We start from the raw sequence: 15,092 nt of genomic DNA, 5'->3' as shown, positions 1-15,092 counted from the left end.
TGTCGTAGAAGCCGTTCCTCCTCAAGGAGCGGGACGGTGTTCCCGAGGCGATAACCGAGCCGCCCCACCGCGCTGCTCCCCGGCCGCGGCGCATCCCCCGAGCCGCCGGAGCCGCCGCGGCCGGAGCGCGGAGCCCGCACGGGCGGCGGGGCGGGAGGGAGGGGCGGCCCGGGGCTCCCCGCGGCCCGGCCCCGCCGCCCCCCGCCCGGCCCGGGCGCCGAGCCCCTCCGGCCCGCCTGGGGGAGCGGGGCCGGCAGCGCCCGCCCCCCGCCCGCGCCCTCCCTGCCCCGCCGGGCCGCCCGCCCGGCCGCGCTGCCCCCGCCGCCCCCGCGCAGCCCCGGCCCCGCCGCCGCCCTACCTTCGTGTAGAGCTCGGAGGCTGCCATGGCGCAGGGCGCGGGCGGGCGGCCCCTCTGCGGCAGCCCGGCGGCGGGAGGCGGAGGCGGGCGGGAGGAGGAGGAGGAGGAGGAGGAGGGGGAGGAGGAGGAGGAGGAGGATGCTCAGGCGGCGGCCCGCGCCATGTTGCTGCTACCTGGCGGGCTCTGTGCATTGTGGGAGCGGCGGCGGGGCCGGGCAGGGACGCGGGGCGGGCGATGCCTCCCACCGGCGGGCGGGACGCGGCCCCGGCCCCGGCCCCGCAGCCCGAGGGGGCGATCGATGGGGCTGCGCGCCCCCTCCGTTATGCTAGAACCGGTATTCCTCCTCTCCCTCACCATCCTGGGGTTTTTTTATAATTAATTTTATTTTTTCTCTCATAGACCGAGCAAATTGCTCGTTTCTTCATCAGGGGTGTTTATAATTTTGGCTGGCCCCCAGCCCGTGCTCTGCTGGAGGCGCGGAGGAGGCTCCGCACCCCGGGCAGCAGCAGGCGCAGGAGCGGTCCGGTCCCTTCCTTTCACCGGCGCCGGTCCTCTCTCAAAGCCGGCGGGAGATGAGCCTCGTCTCGCTGGGTTTACATCCTGCTGCAGCCTCTGTGTGCCTGGCTGCCATCCTACCACCCCTCTAGTTAATCACATTGTGCATTTGGCATATATTTCTCAGGTTTTTGGTTTGGTTTTTTTGGTTGGTTTTTTTTTTTTTTTCCCCAGGTTTTCCAGTTTTGGGGTTTTTTTTCTCTCCGATTTTAATCCTATCCTTCCAATTGTTTACAGCCTCCTTCAGCTTGATTGTATCTGTCGTTCAAACCGTTACTGAACGCACTAAAGGGAAATGGGCCCAAACCAGTTCCTTCAATAATTAAGTCCAGTTGTTACCAAGACACAGAGGTACACATCTTTGAAAAGTTTAATATCCAGGTCAAATCGGAATGAAAAGTCTACTCCATGTTCCAGCAAGGTCTCAAGATGACACCCCACTACTTTATGAATCGTTAATGTCTGTTTTTTACAGCTCAGGTTATGGCAAGCGTTCTTCTGACAGCAGAACTGAAGATACTACTCTCTTTCTTGGTTTTCCTTTTTCACCTTGGAAATGCATCCTACTACTCCAAGTAGTCCAAAATACAAAACAAGTTTGAAATATGTATGTTTGCCACACTGTCCACCAAAGTGCTTTTGACTCTTTATCCTCTCTCAGAATTCAGCTGTTTAGCTAACAGCTGTATTCAGTGGGTAGTATCAGTACTGCACCTGAAACTCACCGTGACGGGAAAGAAACAGACAAACCTTTACAGAGAGACTGATGAAAGAGATGGGTCAGAGATCACTCATCAACTTAGTAACAGAGAGAGGAAATGCTATCCTGACTCCTGAAACAAACACTCCCAATAGATGCTTAGCTGGACTTTGCTGCTGCTATCTAGGAAGGAGATGGAGAAAGTAGCAAGTACAAATGAAAAATAGCCAAGATGAAAATATGGAGCTTACCCAGAGTTGTTTGTATTAGGTGCAGATATATGGCCTTCACAGCTAGGAAACTAAGGTTAGTAAATTCAGAATAGAGATTAAAACAATGCATGATTATGCTGGGAGAGTTCAAAATAATGTGAGCTGAATTTTAAAAATACTTTTTTTCCATGTTCTACCCATATGTCCAGGCTTATCAACCACAACTGCTGTTGCTATCCCATGCCAGGAGGCTCACTCCCATCAGCAGAACAGGACATTCACTCTCAGTGCTATAAAAAGCCCAGAACAGGTTCCTGGGAACTGCTGTCCAGGTCAGGGGTGAGGTTTTGGCTAAGCAGTGTACATAGCTGCTCTTCATCTGTATGCCAAGGCACACCACAGAGATCTATACTAAAGCTACCAGTCATCCTTCATGTGCAACACTGAAATTGTGAACAACTGAAAAGTCAGTTTTGTTTTCAGATAGGACCTGGACCTCCCCTCTGACTGTGGGATGCTTCCTAGCCGTTATTTTGAACCCTTTCCTCAGGATATCTATTTTAAATTCAAAGACACTCATTTCAGGAGTTCGCCTGGACTGTGGATTACTGATCTCAGCCATTCACAGCTGGAGCTCAGGAGCCAAATGTAATTATAAGCGACAGCAAAAAATAGATATCTGAGTCCAAAATATGCTATGATTTGACACAATTTGCATAAACCAGGATTTCAAATCTGCCATTAAGGACAGAAATTGGGGGCACTGGAAGTTGCCAAGAAAGAACCTGTTTGTAATATATCCAGACTGACTACTTATTAAAGATGCATCTCCTGCATCAAATATTTGCTGGCAAGATTTTAAACGACCTCATCTCTTACCTTGCACATCTTTTCGGAAAGATGGCACTTTTTTCAGAGCACTGATCCCAGGGTGTTCCAGATAACAAAGTAAAGCTGATGTAACTGACACAGTCCACATGCAGAATTTTATACTGAATTTTTATGTCATCTGTCCTTTCTTCTTACACCTGTGTTCCGTTCACATCTATCATCTGTTCAACTGTGGCAGAGAAATTCCCTTCTCACATAGGGCTTCCTATTCTGTTGTCACACTGTACGACAAGCGAGCAGTGAGTTCTCTGCCAAGCCCATATTCTCACACTCCATGGACCAGGCCTGAAGACTTCAGCTGTAGAAAACAAACAGGGCTGGTTTCAGCCAGCACTGATGAGCAGTTAAGAACTCTGAAATTTAATGCAAGAGACGTGTTGGAAGAGAGACAGTTGTGTACCATGCAGGTATGCAGAGCACAGAGGGTGTTACTGTAACCTTGGGCACTGAGCTAACTGTGTAAGTAACACCCTATGGCTCTCGAAGCTGTGCAAAGATCAGTACCCCGGCCTCAGACTGACTGGGAAATTAGCTGGACTTTTTCCAGCATTGTGATTTCTGGAAATGCTGCCATATTTAGACCAACAGTCTAAAGCAATGTCAACTTCTTTGCACCAGGCTGGTTCCCAGACATCCCCTTCATTCAGTGCAAGGGACCAAAACAATCATCTGTTACGGAGTTTTCAAACAATAAGCTTTAATTGCCTTAATAGAAAAATAAGCACTGAAATATATATAAATGTGATTACATTAAAGTAATTCTGTAGTCTAACATACTAGAAACCAAAGCCCAGTCATATTTTTAATGATACAGAGTAGCAAGATTTAGGGTTTAGAAATTTTCCACAGAGAATACCGAGGTATCCAGTATTGTTTAGGAAACCACAGTAAAGATGAGACAAACCTCCATGTTGCAATAAAAACTAAGTAAATCAATTTATTCTGTATACTATACAATGTGTAAGTTTGTAAAGAACAATTGACATTTTTATCACCTTAACATCTTGACTGGGTGTAAGTATGTCCAACAAAATGTACTCCTGTGGCCTTTACGCAAACACTGTCCTACTACATCAAGAACAATGAGAGAGAAGCCTTTGGTGTTACAGATTTGGGGACATATCTGTGAAGTTGTAATTAATCCACTTAACTATCTCAAATAAAATGTTGGTGCTATCTTCTATTACAAGCCTACATGAGTACTACTCTAACAACTAAACACCATCTATTTTTAAAGGCAAGATATGAAAGGGACTGCCAGTCTATAGTGTGGACAGGTTTTCTTTGAAAAAGGCAATTATCAAATGGTAAAACTCATATAATACATTATGTACATCAGTTTGGATAGCTGAGTTATCTTGCTGGAGTAAGCTGAAAGTAAGCATCGATTTGCAGTCATGTTCCATTTACTGTTAAGTGACTACTGGACTTAAGTTTTATACAGTGTATAGAATCAAAATAGTTGTGCCTGCTGCTGAGGTCTGTCAGATGTGAAGGCTCATCATCAGTCACTGACCTAGTTAGTATTACAGTACTTCAAATATACACATGGATAATATATTCATAGCAGAATTTGTAGTAATCTTAGGAACTGCAAGTCACTGAGTGAGCATCGGAAGAGCTTGTGTTGTCCAACCAGCAGGGCAAGCTGAGTTGTAGCTAAGTGAGTGGAATGTTTAAATTCAAATGGCTATCTTTTTTAAACCTTCCCAAACATCAAGAGAACTCACCTTAGGGGAGCTACAGAATAGTGGCACCAGACAATACACAGCAAGTCACCTTAAGCTGTTCAACATTTCTTTCAGGCCCAGTCTTACCATTAAGTTTCAATTTCATTTATACAAAGAAATAAAGAGGGATTTTCACATTAGAACAAACATCTGTAAAAAGCAGCTTGCTTCAGTATTCCAGTTTCTGTGTTATTCTTCCAGCCTAATTTCTTAAAGAAGTCAGGTAGGTCCATTTCTTTCAAACTGCAAAAAGTTCTGCAAAAACCACAAATTATTTGTAATACCAGGGGAGTATAAGGAGTAAGGACAAGCTTGACAAAGCCCATCTAATTACTAGAAAAGGGCTGTATGGGCTTGAAAAGAATCAGGTTAGCAATTTTGAAATTCTCTGGAAGTGCTTCTCTGAATCAAAACCCTTACATAGACACTGTATGTTCTGACCAGAACAGGACCAAATAGAGACTATTCGTTTTCTCTTGACCACCTTGTTTGCCTTTAGAAGAGAGCATTGCAGAAGATATGGGCCAGCACTGGTTTTGACTAGCAGTCCTTTATACCCCAAGACCTTTCTGAATATGTCAGCACAAAGTACAAGCTTCTAAAATCATGCATCTTTAAGTATTTTCCCTTAAAATACTCACATTGGTGCTTTGTTCTTAATAGGCTGTTACCAAACTATTTTTAAAAAGAGAGGCATTCAGTAAACTGATCTTCCCAAAGAGTTTCTTGTTCCCCCAAAGAATGTAAAGGCTGTGACTACTTAAATGAAAATCAATTATATTATGGATCATACACCACTTACAATATTCTGATTTCATTGAACTAACATGCTTTTAAATGCATCAATTCACCTGGCTAATATCAACTATGTATTTTGGCTATCTAGTACTTACAACCTTCATCATAAACATGAAATGGAGTTCATTCCTATTTTCTGATATGAAAATTTACCTATTTCTCAATAGGTCATTATAGAAATACCTTTCCAGATATTTATTTTCCCAAAACCAATGAGGGGCTGCTGTAGAACAAAGAAAAGGAAATCGTTTACTACCTCTTCAGGAGTCCAAGAAAAAAAAAGATACCTTTCTGCTTCCAGAAGTCTAAAATAGCCCAAGGATAACTGCATATCAAATGCTAGTGAGCCTAGATTTGGTGTTTGCCACACAGGGAACTCTCTAGAACAGTACACTTAGTCATATTCCATATCAACAGAGCATTTCTGCTTTAAAAGCTTAAACAACTACTGAAGAGAAAGGGCACTTGCCTGCAAATATAGGTACAAATTCCAGATTTATATTTGAATGCTGGATATTGTTGTGAAACAAAATGTACAACTGCAAAAGCGTTAAGTGTGAGTCAAGTGTAAATGTGTTTCACAAATTTCAGGTATACAATTTTTACTTTCAGTAGCAAGATTCTGGGCTCTTAGTTTCAGGACAAGACTTTGAAAGATACAGAATCACTTGTGCTTTGATTGGCACATTATCTGCTTTTTAAAATGTAAAACTAATAGACGTTTGCAAAAGGTTGTGCAAAACTATTGTATTTACAAAGAATGGCACAAGAGTGAATTCAACAGTCTATGCACATGCACACTTCATCCACATCTTCAACGAAAGTGTGTCCTAAGCTACAGAACTGAAAAGAACACCAGCTTCAACAGGCAGTTGTCAATAAGCACTAGGTTCACAAGAGTTATGCCAGAATGGGCAAATATTGCCCAAGTAAAAACTCTATTGTTAAAGCTGAAACAGGTTTAAGGCCGTTCAAGTTTAAAAGCAGAAACAAAATTCAATCAGAGCCCTGTCTTTGTTTTTATACATGCTTTACCATCCAGCAACTTGTGGTCTAAACCTCTATTTTAGACAACAAACCCAAACACGGAAGAAAAACCCAACACAACTGGAGGTTATATTAAATACAAATATGCTGTAATTAAGATGAAATAACAAAAGCATAAACATTAGAAGTTGTAAAACTTGCGATGTCACTTGCTGGAACCAGTCCTACACTAGGAAATGGGCAATATGTACATTTTCAAGTAGATTACATTGCTCTAACCAAACTTGTCCTTTTAAATCAGTGCATTGTTCTCAACTAGTCCAAATACTACGTTTTACTCTTAACAGTATTCCCTTACAATAGCAGCACATGCTATCGCTACCTGCAAAGCTGTCAGTCTCATGACTTAGTGTAAGAAAGAAAAAGGGAGATGTGAGGGTGGGTGAGAAATAACTATTAAGGAGAAAGAACAGGAATGAGAATAATCATGCAGTTCAGCTGTTCTCGTCAGCCAGCCAGCTTGCTAGCAACAAGAGATGGTTTCCGCTGTGGAAGATCCTGTGGAGTAGGAATATGGTCACCAGTGACTTCTGTCTTGTCAGGAGCTGCAGTAGGCAGTTGCTTATTCTTCATCTTTGCTTTAGCCATGTTGTAATCACCAGAATCAAAGTATTTTTGCTAGAAGACAAAACACATATACTTAAAAGCCTGAAATCTTATCAGATGTATACACTGAATTACATTGTTAAATAGGTATTTTAAATTTTAAAAAGTTGTAAAATCTCCCTGATTCGTCAAGGTGGCTCTACATTGATTAAAAAAAGGTATTATCAAGACTACTAAGCACAGACAGCTAAACTCTTAACATCATTGTGAACATTATTGTGAACAATAATGCAAACATTATTTTTGCCCTGGTTTTACCAAAAGCTCATCTCCCACAACTGAAACCTTGGGGTTTGCAAACTTTGTTGCAGTGAACAGGTTCTGCTACACAGAATAACCAAACAATGCACAAATTAAAGCTGGAGAACAGAGCCTGGTCTATCACATCAGAGATCAAAACAGCATGAAACTGCGTGCCAACAAGAAAACCCCTTCTCTGCACATGTTAAAACAGTGAAACTATAATCCCTCAAGTTCCCAAACCAATTATTTTGCAAAGTCAAATCTACTGTACAGTCCTTCTGAACTATGTCAAGGAAATTATTATCCCACATTCCATTTTTTTCTGAATACAAAAGTAAATTAAGTTTGAAATTCCTTGTTGAAAAACAGTGTTCCTTAATATATCAGCAAGTTTTTATTAGCATTACCTTTAAGAACAGCCACATTTCTCAGAATATTAAGTTATCTATGCATGTCAAAGCCAAATGACTGTTATTTATCCACATCACGGTGAGATGAGGCATGGAATTTCATCCCAACTCTGCATCAAGTTTTCAACTGCTCACTGAAACATTTTGCAGGAATGGTTGCATTTTTACGTCTTACCGTGAGGTCTACCACTAAGATACTTGTAATCCATGATTTTGAACAGATTTCATATGAGGCAAAAAAAATTAGACTCAGGATTAAGATTTACAGCACTAACTACTCTTACAATCACAACCATCTCTGAAGAGCAGAGTCTTCAGTTAGCTTTGTACAAGCTTAGTCCTCAGTCAGCTGAACAACAGCCATCACTACCTGCTGTGTCTAAGTGCTTCCAGGCAGCACATTGCCATCAGTCTTTATTCTGCATTAGTACCAACCAGCTGCAAAATGCTCAGCATTTTCCTGATTTATTCTAGCTTCTCACACATGGCCTGCATTTGAGCATTCCCTTCAAACCAATTATGTCTGTCCAAGTGCCTCTGTGTCAGAAACACTACCTGAAAGCACACACACTACCCTCACTCTGTTTTAAACCTTCCTTGGTACAGGCAGCCCAGTGTACACCAGAATCTCTATCAAGTAAAGATACCTCCTCATTTAAGACACCGAGCACACTAAACTGAAATAATAAAAAATAAAATGGAAGAAAGCTATATCACCACATCAGGAACTGCAGAAGGCATATTATGAATTGGAATCCACAAGTTTATGCTATCTTTTACCAAGAGTAGCAAAAGTCAATTAAGATGGCCATTGATCTGTCTGTGCTCAAATTTGAAAGTAAATGCTGCAAGAACCTTTGCATTCAATAGTGTATAATTAAGATGAAGATATTGTACAGGTTGTTACTGCTTGTGGTGAGATTTTCTCACATTTGCACCAAGTGCAAGCAGTCCTAATTCCTTTATGGCTATCAATCCTTGCTGAGTGAATGCTGGCCTGCTTTCCTGAGATATCATCACAATACATACTCACCACTCCCTTCTGTGTCTACACATACCCTGAACCCGATGAAGTCTCATTCAGGCTGCCTTTGACCTCGCAGTAGCATAATTCAGAGGGAGTCGCCTCATCTACCACCTGCCCAGGCCCAGCAGCCATTAGCTGCTTTGTATGTTCCAACTTAGGAGACAAACATTATCCAAAAAACCTGCCAACAGCAACAATTCCCAAGAGATGTTACCAGATAGCACAGATTTAGATCAGCACTGAACTCCACCAGCTGGTTTGCCAAGTATTTATACTTGGAATCATTGCCTGTACTGAAAGGGCCCAGACACTAGCAGAAAAAAACACACAACAGTGTGACAGCAATGAAAGCACCATCAGAAACAGTGACATACTAGGATTATTCCAAGAACAGGGTTCTAGCATGCCTGAAAGGCATTACATAATCACTCTATGAATAATTACACTAAAAAAAAAATCCCTGATCAAATAGCTAAGAAAATAAGAGACACTGGTTAGATGTGGAACAATGCTGAAATATTCACTCACTCTTCATTCTTCTATCATTATTTTTTGGTCTGGGTGTATATCCAGAATAATACTACCATTCTCAAACCACTAATGTCAGATGATGCCTGGTCTAACAGCAGACACCAAACTTTCATGTGCTAGAAACATGGATAAAAGGAGTGGACATCAATTTTGGGGGTTAAGAATGAGCATGATAAATCAGGATGAGTTTCTATCCTAATGTTTTTTCAAGTCTATCACAGCAGCTTCTAAGTTTAATTTTTTATAACAAGTGTGGTTGAGCCACTGATGCTGTAAACAGCTATCCTGCCAACCTGGCATTTGTTTTGCAGAGACAAATTTCTCTTCCTCGTGCTTTCTCAAAATTTAAAGTTCTTAGGACTCGTTCCATGCAAAGACCTGTGGAATGGGAAAAAAAATCGCAGATACAGGAATTTTGGATTTTGTTGTCCATACCCTGTGGACAATAAGGAACTTACTCCTTTTTGAAGCCTCTTCCTCAAGAAGTCTGAGCCTCCTGGCTTCTGGCCCAGATGAGGGTATCTTGCTTTCAATTTTGCTTCTTCAGCTTTTTCTGGACTTATTACCTTATCCTCCATTTCCTGAAAGACAATCAGTGATACTCCAAGTGAAACATACAGCAGTGTATATTTATGCAGAACAGCTTTGCAGGTAATACACCCACATGCCCATTGCTGCTACCAAGTGAGCATAACAATTATCTGATTAGACATTTTCATACATTCTTTCTCAAATCCTGACAGCAACTGAAGGGGTTCAACCTCCCCTTTTAGACACCCTTCCTGGAGATACTGAAGATGTGCACACTTCCCCCTCAAAGAAAAGTAGTTTGAATTATTCAAGCTTGAAAAAAAAGCCTCAAACAAAACTTTTTTTTTTTGGTCAAACAAGGAGTCCACTAAGAACAAACAAATGTTGAATACTGAGCAAGAACCACAGGACTTTTTTTCCAAATGCCCATTTCGTCATTTAGTTGCACAGGCAGACTGGCACTTCCACTGCCACATTGATCTGTAAGGCTGCTTCAGCTGCAATGTGTTAATATTCACTGTGAAACAGTCTCAAAAACATGCCTGCTGTTACATTAATAGCAATACTGTGTTTCTCTATACATGTCTATAATTATCCTGAAATTATAAGGATGAAGACAGTTGGATAGTGCATTTGTGTAAAATAAAATGCCTGTTTTATGAGTACACCGTAAAACATGGATGCTCAAAATAATAATTTAAGAGATACTCATTTGGCTAAACTGCAATTTGTTCACTGGCCTCTACTTCATACTCATCTGGTCCACATCCATGTAGCAATTTGATGTATGAAGTACAAGTTATTCTACTGGATAGTTTTTAAAATATCTTTCATTCAAAATCCTTGGTTTGTTTTTTTCCACTATTTGGCCACAGCCTTTTTTTTTTTTTTTTTAATGCAAACCACTGCTAGTTCAGAGAAAATATGTAATGATTTGCACTGACTGCTGTAGTGTAGAATTGTTATTATCACCTGAAGTCACAGAAAGGCTTTCAGGCAGGAAGTAAGAATTGCCATTGAAATCAGGAGGGTTTCATTCACCTATGACTAAGATTTCATGTCCACTTAAGAGCTGCTTAGGCAGCCCCTTCAGACTCTTTTCCATGCCTGTCATCATCCTTTGCATTGCATCAATCAGCATGACTGCCTGTACTCCCTAGTAAGGGGTTACAGAAACTGATTCAGCAGAAAAATAACCATTTAATCATTTTTTTCTTCTCCTCTTGTTGGGCTGTTTTGTTTGGATCGGTTTCCAGAGCCTGGATGACCAAGCAGCTGCACAAACAGGTATGTTAACACAGCAGCAGGGAGGGCAGGAACACAAGGAGCTGGGAGCTACTTAAGCCAGAACTGCTGAGGAACGAGAGCCACCACCACCACACTCGCCTATCCCTAGGTGCTCTTCTCTATTCCTTGTAAAATGCTCCAGGTTGTGTAAGATTCAACATCTTTCTGGTAAGATGCCTCAGAAACAAACATTATACCATTATGATGAATAGATATACATGATTTAGAATATAACATTTTCTAGTTGCTCCACTTAGCCACAACACCTCAAGGACAGCTTTGCACAATACAACAGGAAGCTGAATTAACGGTCCTCCCAAGGAAAAAATAGAAACTCTCATAACAATTGAAGAGAAACTTCTGTGACAACAGGAACCACTGCTTTTTATTCGATGAAAATACAGCTAGGCAATACAATGCAAAATACAAACACAAATAAAGGGCAAAGTTTCCCTGGCACTACGGACAGAGAACCACACTACTTCTCACGGGGCAGTATCATGCTAGCCAAGCCTGCAGTTCTCGTGCATTACAAAGATCACACAACTGCTGCTCTCCCTATTGTGGTTCATCAGAATGCCAACACGGACTGGATTTGCTCAAAAGTAATCCTTTCAGCTCAACACTTGCAACATCTAATGCTGAATCACTGGGTACTCACTGCTGAGCCAACAGACAGAGTATTTGAGGGGGCATTATTTTGCCACTAAAAACCAAAAGGACGTATTTTTTAAGATAAGAGGACCAACAATAAATAGCTTAGATAAATATGTATTCACAGTGCATCAAAGGAGACATTTATACAAACTCACAGGGCTGACAAATTATGGCACAGCAAGCAATCCAAACACAAACACTGTGTTACGCATCAATGCAGCTCAAAAGGATACAGAGCACGGCTGCTTCTTCTTGATGACCAACAACAACTCAGACTCAAAAACACACGGAACACAAATGAAAGAATTTCAATACCACGACTTGGGGTGTCAAACAAAACCAGCTGATGGCAGGTTCAAAAAATACTTAAGACAACAGTTCTTCACATAAAATACAGTTAAGCTGCAGATCTCCTTGCTGAAGGATACAGGGGGTGCCAAGAATTTAGATTCAGAAAGCAATTCGATGTGTTCATTTGCAGCTCAGAAGCCTTTTAAATCAGATTGCTGAGACCTCGGAGAGTTTTCTTGGGAAGATCACTGCCTGCACGTCCTGATCTTATATTCTTCTGAGGACTAGATGGTATTGAACACTCTCGGAGATGTGCTGCTGAGCCCCGAAGACTTTAATCCAAGCCACTCCTACATTCAGAACATTCTCCCTTGAATTACAGAAGCAACAACCAAGTGACTAACAAATGACTGGGGAGTGGGCAGGAATCAAGATATACCACGCTCTTCTTCCCAGTGACAACCACACAAAAGTTATAATTTTAGTTCTCTACAGGAATCTGACACAGCTCATGAAGTCATTAAAATGATCTACCAGGAAGGCAGTAGTTACCTAACTCACTTAAAAGACAGCTTTTGCTTTTAATCTTGGCAGAGGTTCTAGCAGCATAAAGTTCTGTATCTGCTGGACAACGGACCTGCATGACTATAAAAAAGAGCCACCAACCTTTTCAAACTCTGGTAAGAATGGCTCATCTTTAGCAGAAGACATTAGACAAAATGCAAAGCAGAAAATGGGAAAAACATGGCAACAGCACAACCCTACAGCAAACTGATGTGGCAAAAGCCAGTTCAGCAACAAAATGCACCACCTCTAACAGTTTCCTGAAAAATACAGGCTTTTAAGGCAAAAAGAGTCAACCAAACATACGTTTTCCTATATCCAAACTTCCTTTGTTTCTGAACTTCCCCCTGTCACTGTCCTGAGTTTTCATGCCAAGAACAGGAAACGCTGGTCTTTGGCAGATTTTCAGGTTGTATCACTGTAGGTAAAAACCTTTCTCGCTCAGCACAAGCTTCTTACAGCATGTCAGAAAAGTTTAGAAAAAATCTCTGATTATGAAAACACTGCCTCAAAGTTCATTTAGGGGCATCCTCTTTTTTAAGCATACATACAAGTAAGTACTGCAAAATGGGTTGTTTATGTAAGTGCTCCAGAGCTAAGCATTAACCGAGTGAATGTTCAATTTTGCCTACCCAGACAAATAGTTTTAGTGGAGGTTAATATTGCAATGTCATAACGGCACTGATAGCACAGTATCAGACTAAGACATAATCTTGCAGAAAGCAAAGTTTTCTTTTATTGATGTTATATAATTTTTCTTGAACACCTTATAAGAATAAAACTAAATCAGGAGATCAGCAAGGAACTCCCGTCTCTCAAATAAAGGGTAATTTTTCCAAGCACTGCATAAACATGACATTTCAAGACTTCAGTCTGAAAGTTCGTTAGGAAGATCAGCCCCAGTCACCTGACTTCATAAGAACACCCTAGAAGGCATTACAATAAACTTGCTGCCACATGTTTAACTATGCTCTTATTACAGAGCTATTCTAGGAGTGCTGCACAGGCCAGGGACTTATTTTTATAGGCTTTGAACAGGAACAGTATCCCTTCAGCAGCCTACCTAGCATGAACGTTAAGCCACACTGCAGAACACACCTATTTAAGAGCAGATTACAGACCTGCCTAAGAAGCTGGTTCTGATTACAGCACCTATTGAGAAGGCATCATTCCATATTAACTCCTAAAGCTCTACTCGTGCGACTAACTCATATTACAAATTGTAAATTATTAAACAAAAACTTATCAGATGAGGTAGATTAAGCTTTTTCTTTTAGCGTCCTTCAAAGCAGTACTTGTGTTTCATAACTTCTCCGGATCATAGCCGCGGGGATTGCAACCAGGCTCCCACAGCAATGACAAGACTAAAAAACAAACGGCTTCTTAAAGTCACAGCACAGCCATCTATGAAACCAAATCCCACCTGAGAAACGATACAATTATTAGCTACAGAGATGACATAAGAGGGCCACCACAAGACAACCCAGCCAGTTATTCTTTCTAGAAGCCTTAACTAGCACAGGTCACGGTCGTTGTGATTTGGGTATTTTTTCTCCTGAACTGATTACATTAAAAGCGGAACATTTTCTAGAAGTGAAACAGACGTTTAGCCTCCGGATTGTGGCTGGTGTCCATCCCGCCGCTGCCATCGTGAGCCGCAGCCCATCGCGCAGCACCCGGAGGGAGCGGGGCCGAAGCCGGAGAACGAGAGAGGGAGCGCCATCGGCCCGGCCAGGCCAGAGCACACCGCGGATCGCCAGGGAACACCAGCTCCCGAGCCATCACGGTGGTGCGGCTCCTCCGCCTCCAGCCCCACACGGCCGCAGGCGGCGGGGCCCGTCCTGCCCGGGGAGCGCCGCCCGGCCCTGCTGCGCGGCGGCGGACAGCCCGGGGCAGCCGGTACTCTGAGGGGCGGCCGGGCCCGGAGACGCTGCGGCCCGCGGGGCTCGCTCGGCTGAGGGAGGGAGAGGCTCGGCCGCGCCGATGGAAGCGGGAGAAGCCCCGCGGGCCTCCCTGTGCTTCTCGGCCCGGCCACCCACCTTCTGCTCCTCGGCCGAGGCGGGCTCGGGGCTCTCGGCAGACATGGCGCCGCGGCAGCGGGACGGCGGGGCCGGGAAGGAGGGAAGCCGGGAAGGAGGGAAGGAGGCGGGCGGGAGGCGCGGCCGCGGCTCCTCCGCGCTGCTGCTGCTGCTGCTGCCGCCTCCTCCCGCACAAGATGGCGGCGGCGCGCGCGACGGCGCGTCGGCGGGGCCAGACTTCCTCCGCCTCGGCCCCCGCGCGCGCGGGCTGGGGCTCGGGGGCGGGATCCGCCCGCGCTCCGCGCGTCACGTCCGGGGCCGCGGGTTCGGGACCCGGCTCCGGGGGCGGCGCTGGGCGGCTCTCAGAGGCTGCATTGCCCCGGTGTTCCGCCCGTTAGAATCACGGAATTACAGAAACATTAGGGTTGGAAGAGACGTTCAGTATGGTCCAGTCCACCCGTAGAGGTGTCCCTGTAACCACAAAACCACATCACCCGGAGCCAGAGGCAGACGTCTCTGAAACGCTTCCGGGGATGGCGACTCCATCGCCGCCCCGGGCAGCCTGTTCCAAGGCCTCACCAGCCGAACAGTGAAAACTCTTCTGGTATCTAATGTCAGTCTCCCGTGTCTCAGCTT

General features: G+C 43.7%; 2 protein-coding genes across 2 annotated transcripts in view; both read right to left on the bottom strand.

Annotated features, from left to right (window-relative positions):
- MYO5A (myosin VA) overlaps nucleotides 1-392 on the bottom strand; it is a 98,399-nt gene extending 98,007 nt beyond the window's left edge. The window contains exon 1 of the mRNA XM_082290917.1: nucleotides 359-392. Within this exon, the coding sequence (XP_082147043.1) occupies nucleotides 359-385 (27 nt within the window). The 5' untranslated portion in view covers nucleotides 386-392. The remainder of the gene's footprint in view (nucleotides 1-358) is intronic.
- Nucleotides 393-3,388: 2,996 nt separating this feature from the next.
- ARPP19 (cAMP regulated phosphoprotein 19) lies at nucleotides 3,389-14,705 on the bottom strand. The gene is made up of 3 exons (XM_082290925.1): nucleotides 14,478-14,705; nucleotides 9,567-9,689; nucleotides 3,389-6,909 (listed from the first exon to the last, which is right to left on the bottom strand). Exons 1-3 carry the CDS (start codon nucleotides 14,520-14,522, stop codon nucleotides 6,739-6,741), a joined length of 339 nt encoding a protein of 112 aa, XP_082147051.1. The 5' UTR covers nucleotides 14,523-14,705; the 3' UTR covers nucleotides 3,389-6,738.
- Nucleotides 14,706-15,092: the final 387 nt, after the last annotated feature.

Source organism: Coloeus monedula (assembly GCF_965178545.1).
Source record: "Coloeus monedula genome assembly, chromosome: 14".
In the NCBI taxonomy this organism is placed as follows: domain Eukaryota; kingdom Metazoa; phylum Chordata; class Aves; order Passeriformes; family Corvidae; genus Coloeus; species Coloeus monedula.
Note: the sequence above shows the minus strand (reverse complement) of the source record. Positions and strands in the feature narration are given on the sequence as shown.